General features: G+C 30.3%; 1 protein-coding gene across 1 annotated transcript; it reads left to right on the top strand.

Moving 5' to 3' along the window:
- Nucleotides 1-274: 274 nt before the first annotated feature.
- Nucleotides 275-6,698, top strand: LOC123292888 (fatty acyl-CoA reductase 1-like). The gene is made up of 10 exons (XM_044873602.1): nucleotides 275-530; nucleotides 1,141-1,389; nucleotides 2,284-2,429; nucleotides 2,573-2,682; nucleotides 2,750-2,963; nucleotides 3,798-4,025; nucleotides 4,908-5,046; nucleotides 5,187-5,314; nucleotides 6,495-6,607; nucleotides 6,661-6,698. The coding sequence occupies exons 1-10, from the start codon at nucleotides 405-407 to the stop codon at nucleotides 6,696-6,698; spliced, it is 1,491 nt and encodes a 496-aa protein (XP_044729537.1). The 5' UTR covers nucleotides 275-404.
- Nucleotides 6,699-6,941: the final 243 nt, after the last annotated feature.

Below are 6,941 nucleotides of genomic sequence, written 5' to 3'. Positions count from 1 at the left end.
AATTTTATTTATTTATAATTTTTCTGCTTAATTGCAAACTAAAACTTGAATATAATACATTTATTTTTATCAATCCATTAACTCTTGTGAATAATTAATAATCAAATCAACACGGCGAATACATAAATACGTTTTGTAGTGTTTTAATAAATCAATCAATACATTTAATCAATAAACATTTGATTAAGCTAGCTGAAAAATTAATAAAACAATTAAAAATGAGTAATTTATCATTTGATGAATTAATGAAATTAAAAATACCATGGTATGCTCATAAATGTGATTTAACTAAACCACTTGTACCAAATGATCGTTTTTTAACAAAGCATGATCTTGAACAATTACCAACAATACCGGAATTCTTTGATAATGGATACGTGTTTATTACTGGGGGTACTGGTTTTATGGGCAAAGTTCTAGTGGAAAAATTATTAAGAACGTGTCCTGGTATAAAAAAAATGTATTTGTTAGTGCGACCAAAAAAGGATGTTAAACAAAAAGAACGAATTAAGTCTATTATTGACGGGCCGGTAAGTAATTTATAAAAATATAAATAAATATCTAACTGTATAAGAGATGATGAAAACGTGGAATCGTTACCTTTTTTGAAATTATATATGCAATATTTCAAAAAGGACCCCGCACGGATTGATAAGAAAATGGCTTTCTGTGGAACTTTTACAAACCCCCCCCCCCAAAATAACTCTAATACAGGTGTAGCTTTAATCGCCCGTAACTCTAACAAATTTTGTGGGTGTGAGAGTTTTTGATCAAAACTATTCGAAGAATATTTTGGGTATGGTTTGAAGAAGTTTCGAAGATATCCATTTTCCTATTTAAACATGCGGGGTCCTTTGTGAACCGGAAGTTCTTCGCTGACTCCATTGGTTAGCAATGATGCTATTGAGTTAGCCGACTTTTTAAGAACAAAGGATCGATTGTATAATTGATTAGTTCAAAAATCAATTAATAAAAATTTTGGCCTCGATAAAACGGCGTGTCTATAAAGCGAATGTATCCAAACTGCATTTTTCAGAGAGTATTCAATAATTTTAAGCTATTGAAGAAGTTGAATATTTAATATACTTGCTGATTTTTCACGTGGTAATTACCCAGATCAATTATATATATTTGTTTTAGCTATTCGAACTGTTACGAACCAATTATCCAGAAACCATATCCAAAATTCATATAATATGTGGGGATTGTGAACAAATTAATTTGGGATTGTCAGATAAAGATGCGGAATTATTAAGAAAAACGGTTACAGTTGTTTTTCATGTAGCTGCTTCCGTACGTTTTGATGACACGTTGAAGAAAGCCGTTTTAATGAATGCACGTGGGACACGAGATGTTATTAGTTTAGCCAAGGAAATGAAAAATTTGAAGGTAACTAAACTATATCATACTCCCTAATCCTACTTTGAATTATTTTTAAACTTTAATTTATTGAATTTATAATTAATTATTTTATTGCAATTTTATATCTATCTACACGGTAAGACATTTTTTGTTAATACTATGTCAGTATCGGTGTGAACACAATACTGTATCGGTTTGAGCGGTATTGAGAGAATAGTAATATTAGCAATAATTATGCCGGACGAGTCAATGCACTCTAGGCGTATTGGTTATCGATAACCACAATACTTCTGGTGGATACTGTAATATTACTTATGCTAACATAGATACTACAGTTTCTGTCTTTATACCAAATCAGCATTGTAGTAAACGCCATGAATTTCTTACCGTGTACTAGTTTTATGTATATTATGTTTTATACTTAACGAAAAGTTATTGATAAGGCCAGCTCCTAGAATATGGACAAATAAAGCGACCGCCTTGTGTTCTTGAATTAAGAGACCTATAGGTATATCAAATAAAGTAGCCCAGCTATAAATTTCAAACATAGTAGGCAGTTCATGAATTCCTTCCTAAAAACCAATTTTTAAAGGATGAACGCTTAAACGTGGTCTCTTAAGAGTTTTAAGTTTAGAGTATTTGTATTGCTTCGACTTAAATTGTAAAAAAATGCTGTTGTTACATTTTGTCTCTTTTCTTCAATTAATAGCTTGTTATCATCTCGTTTCGTTTCCACATCTTAAAATTTTCTTGAATAAATTGATTTTTCATAAAAACCAATTTTTCATAGAAACCAATCGCATCACAGACATTGAGACTGAATTATGCAGTCCCATACATAATGTCATAAAGTAACCTTCTTTTATTAAATTTAAAGAACGATCATCGAAGGATCCATATTCATAAAAATTTTTAAAACAGGTCTTGGTTCATATTTCAACATCATATTGTAATACCGACAAGAAAGTTATTGATGAAATCGTTTATCCACCTCAAGCTGATTGGCGTAAAATAATTAAAATGGCTGAAAGTATGGATGATGAACTTTTGCATATAATCCAACCTAAGTAAGATTTTTGTGTATTATCTCATTTAAATCAACAGTAAACTTAGTCGATTTACGCTCAGTGCGAACTTTCTCCTATCAAATTTTCTATCAAAGTAAACCAAAATTTTATTAAATTAAAAAACTAATGATAAATCTATTCAGAATTTTAGATCACTTTCCAAATACGTATACATTTACAAAATCCTTAGCAGAAAATATTGTTTACGAAAAATGTGATCAAATACCAACTGTGATATTTCGACCATCTATCGGTAAGTAGGCTAGCTCGGACACTTTGTTTCTTATGAATATCATTTAATCCTTTGAATGTATTTTCAGTGATCAGTAGTTATTCGGATCCAATACCAGGCTGGGTTGATAACATGAATGGTCCAGTTGGCCTTATCCTAGGTGTAGGATTAGGAATAATTCGTACAATGTATTGCGATGAGGATGTAGTAGCTGATTGGGTACCAGTTGATGTTGCTATTAGTGCAGTTATAACATCAGCATGGTATCAGGGATGTGCAAACGAGTTAAAAAAGAAAGAATGGTTTGTGCCAATCCAACTTAGTCGGAATTAATACCTATTAATTAATATGCTTTGATGAGAGATTTCTGGAGGATTTTAGATACCTATACAGTTAAATATACGATAAACTGCCTTTAACAGATTTCATCGACTCTGGATCGAAAGACAAGGCAGGACACTTACGTGTCCTACGGCGGCCTTTTTTGGCCAATTTTGTTTACCGACGGTCAATGATAGTTAAACGTTTATAACGAATCACCTAACTGTAATATACATATAAAATTCCAAGGGATTCCAGGATAGTCCGAATGGCATTCTTGGTTCAGTGCTAGAATGCTTGTCTGTTCCACGGGCGGCTCGAGTTTCAAAGTATAAATTTGTATCATTCTGAATTTTCAATTTTCACAAAAATTTTAAACTAGTAGTTTTCGATCTACAGAGGACCAAAGCTACACATACATTAAATTTATAGTACCTATATGACTAGAAAAATGGCTTTCTGTGGTACTTTTTCAAATCACCCACAAAATGTTCTTCAGATCGTTCTAATCGCAAGTTCTCACAGTCATAAAATTTTTAACGGGTAGTTTTCGAGCAACGGGCTATATACCTATAATGTATCTGTAGCTTTGATCTCCCGTAGCTCAAAAACTACTCTCGAAAGAGTTTTGTATCCGAGTCTTTTCCTTCGTATTTCGTGTCAGTGCTCTTCCTTTCACAGCAAAGTCAGTCGAATAAGTCGTAGGCAGACGCATATTCTAGTGTATATCTAAAATTTGCCAGAAAATATTCAAAATTGTTTTTACCACATCCCAGGTACCTATACTAATATCAGATCTTAATTTTTGCATTTAGTTTGGTGATAAATGCGTGCACGTCAAATACAAAGCCCGTTTCTTACAAGTCAGTAACAACAAACTCTCTGAAGTTAACAAAAATATATCCATTTAATCGTGTAATGTGGTATCCTTTTGTGAATATGACGACGAATAATATCTGTTACCAATTGCAAGTATTTCTGTTTCACATTCTGCCTGGTCTATTTTTAGATGCTCTATTAAAATTGAAAGGTGAAAAATTAAGGTAAGTAGTCAAATTATACATTTTTCCTCTAATTATAAATCGATATTTGATTGTTGCAATTCATGATATTGTTTTTCGTGAGATTGTGCTCATAAAATTAAAATTTGTTTTTCTCGTTTTTCGATAATAACTTAATATTTTCCAAAAAGTTGCTGTTTAATTAACACATGATCCAATTTGAGTCGTGTGTCCTTGGAACATACAGGGTGGGCTATTTTAATCCATAACAGCTAATAGCTCGTTTTGTAGTTAATTGTTTTGTAGAGTTTAACGGAGGACATCATGTTCTGACACCAGATTGTACCCAGTTCATCGGGTTGCTTTAATAGTCAATTTAGATTCTAAACGGTAAGAGATAGAATAACACTTTAAATTAGAAAGTTGATCCTCATAAAAAAACTAACAATTTTTCTTCAAAAAATAGATAGATCATTATTGCATTTATCGATCATTGTAGGTCAAAGTCATGGACACAGGCTTTCAATAGTCCTTGACAACTTATGCCTAAAGCATTTTTCCGTAGCTGGTGTGTTTTCTTTCAATCTAATCCAATTTATGAGGATCAACTTTCTAATTTGTCATCTAAGTGTTATTCTATGTCTTACCGTTTAGGATCTTAATTGGCTATTAAAGAATCCCGAAGAACTAGGTTCAATCTGATGTCAGAACATGATGTCCCCACCAAACTCTGCAACTTATGTTGTTATTTTTTTATTGGTTAATAACAAAACGAGATATTAGTCATTACGGATTAAAATGTACCATCCTGTATACCTTTGAAGTCCACATATTATTGAATTAACTTCTTACATCTTTTGCAAACTTTTTGGTTACCCAATTGACTGGTATATAAACTAACGTATTTTAAAATCTTTGTTTCAGCTTGATGCGTATTTATCGTAAGGCTTATTTTGCTAATATGGCTCTAGTATATTTTATGACGAACGAGTGGCATTTTAAAAATGGGCAATTTATGTCCTTATCTAAAGTGATGAAAGAAGAAGATCAGGAAACATTCCAGGTAACATGTAAATAATGTAGAAAATACAATTATAAAAATTCCGAAATATTTATCGAAATATGAATAAAGCGTTCTTTGAATATTTTAGCAAAAGTTTTATCAGACGTTTTTTTTAATATTTTTTTTTCCAAAATTTTTAGTTGGACCTCTCAGATCGGGATCCTATGGTCGCACTTAAAGAAGCATTATTTGGAACGAAAAAATTTCTTTTAAAAGAAAGTCCGCATTTTGAACGTACACTACCAAAGGCAAAATCCAAATTACGAAAGTAAGTTTGAAAACGATACCATGTTCAAAAATAGGAGGAAAACTGAGTCAGACTATTTCACTTTTTTGTAATCACAGCACAAGGAAGCATTAAAAAAAAAGGCTATAATATTTCTTAATAACCAAATAGCTGAATGCTATTAAAACCGTCTGTCTCACTTTGTCGATAAAAAAATATATACTATAGGAGCAAAGGCTCTGTGAATTCAATCAAAACATTGTTTCACCTCAGCATTTTATTTTCTTTAATTTTTTTTGGCCCGGATAATCGATTTTTGGTTGCAAAAATACTCATCATCTAGTCCACCTAAAAATTCGCATATACAGAATGTCTCTTTTAAGTTGAAATATGCTTGAAACTCGATAAATAAATTTAATCGAGGAAAATGCTTCACACGAAAGATGTTAGTTTCAGAAGCATTGTTAGTTTCAAATCGCACTCTGATTCATAACTGATAAACATTAGATGAACGCTTTAAATAAGAAAGTTGTTCTTTATAAATACGCAAACATTTTTTGTCTAAAATATTTTTTTGTAAACCGAATAGATAAGAAAGTAGTAATTGATAGCAAAAACTTCAACTTCAGTTGATTCAATTTGGTCTTTATACAAAACTGGTCTTTATATAAAACGAACCACTATTATTGGATTTATTGCGATTGTGTCTAGATTTCGCAGAAACAATTATATGAAATAACAATTTCGATACGAAAAAACAGTTTGGGTCAAATTTCTCATTTCGTTTTTGCATAAACTATACGGTTTGCTTCTTATTTAAAGTGTTCATCTATATGGTAGTTATGGAGTAGAATGAGCTTTTCTATTAGTTAAATCAAAATTTTCTAGAAGGTTGTTTTCTGAATTATAAATTAAATAGTAAAAGAAATGGGAGATACTTAAAAAATATTGTCTGCGAGTTAAAAAAACATTTCTTGTCAACACCTTCATGTAAACAGATCTATTGCTAGCGACTGGAATAAAGTGAAAATTCCAAATACATGATTTCAATCCCATTAAACTCCTCATGAATTACAGTGACTATTAAGATTATTTTTCAACATATAATATTTAAGGAAATTTTTATTTAAACTAACCATTATATTATACTTTTAAGTTCATAAAATTAAACTAAAAGCTTGTTTGTAAAATTTTTTTCAAAATATTTTATTGTAATTTTCAGATTATTTATTTTACATTGTACACTTTTCACTGGAGTTATTGTGTTCGTACTATTTTTATTTTGGAGTAATCATAGTTTTCTACATAAACAAATTATAAAGTTTTTAAAATACACAGAAGAATTATGAAAATTGTTTTTAATTTTCATTTTGTAATCATATTTCTAGAATTAATATTGGAAATGGAATTAATTCATCAGTCATAAAAAATTATTTTGTAATTTTCTTTAAAAATTAGTATTTTTAATTTATTAAAATGTATTTAAAGATTTAAAAAAATTTCTGATTAAAAAGAAATTCGAAAAAAAATATTAGAAAGTAGTTTCTGGTTTTTTTAGCACATCACTTCTCCAACCATTTCCACAATTCCCAGCGTCGTAGTTAGGGTCTTGGAGTTCTGTATTAAAATTTTTTTTAAAACACTTTTTTTTAACTAAGAATTGTAATAA

This window comes from Chrysoperla carnea, chromosome 2 (genome assembly GCF_905475395.1).
Source record: "Chrysoperla carnea chromosome 2, inChrCarn1.1, whole genome shotgun sequence".
NCBI lineage: Eukaryota > Metazoa > Arthropoda > Insecta > Neuroptera > Chrysopidae > Chrysoperla > Chrysoperla carnea.
Note: the sequence above shows the minus strand (reverse complement) of the source record. Positions and strands in the feature narration are given on the sequence as shown.

Bases quoted from the DNA above. Each gene is read 5' to 3' on its own strand.
- LOC123292888 (XM_044873602.1), top strand. From the start codon at position 405: ATGGGCAAAGTTCTAGTGGAAAAATTATTAAGAACGTGTCCTGGTATA. The intron at 2,964-3,797 runs GTTTGTGCCAAT...TTTTGCATTTAG, and splicing joins GAGTTAAAAAAGAAAGAATG to TTTGGTGATAAATGCGTGCA. The intron at 6,608-6,660 runs CAGAAGAATTAT...TCATATTTCTAG, and splicing joins TATAAAGTTTTTAAAATACA to AATTAATATTGGAAATGGAA.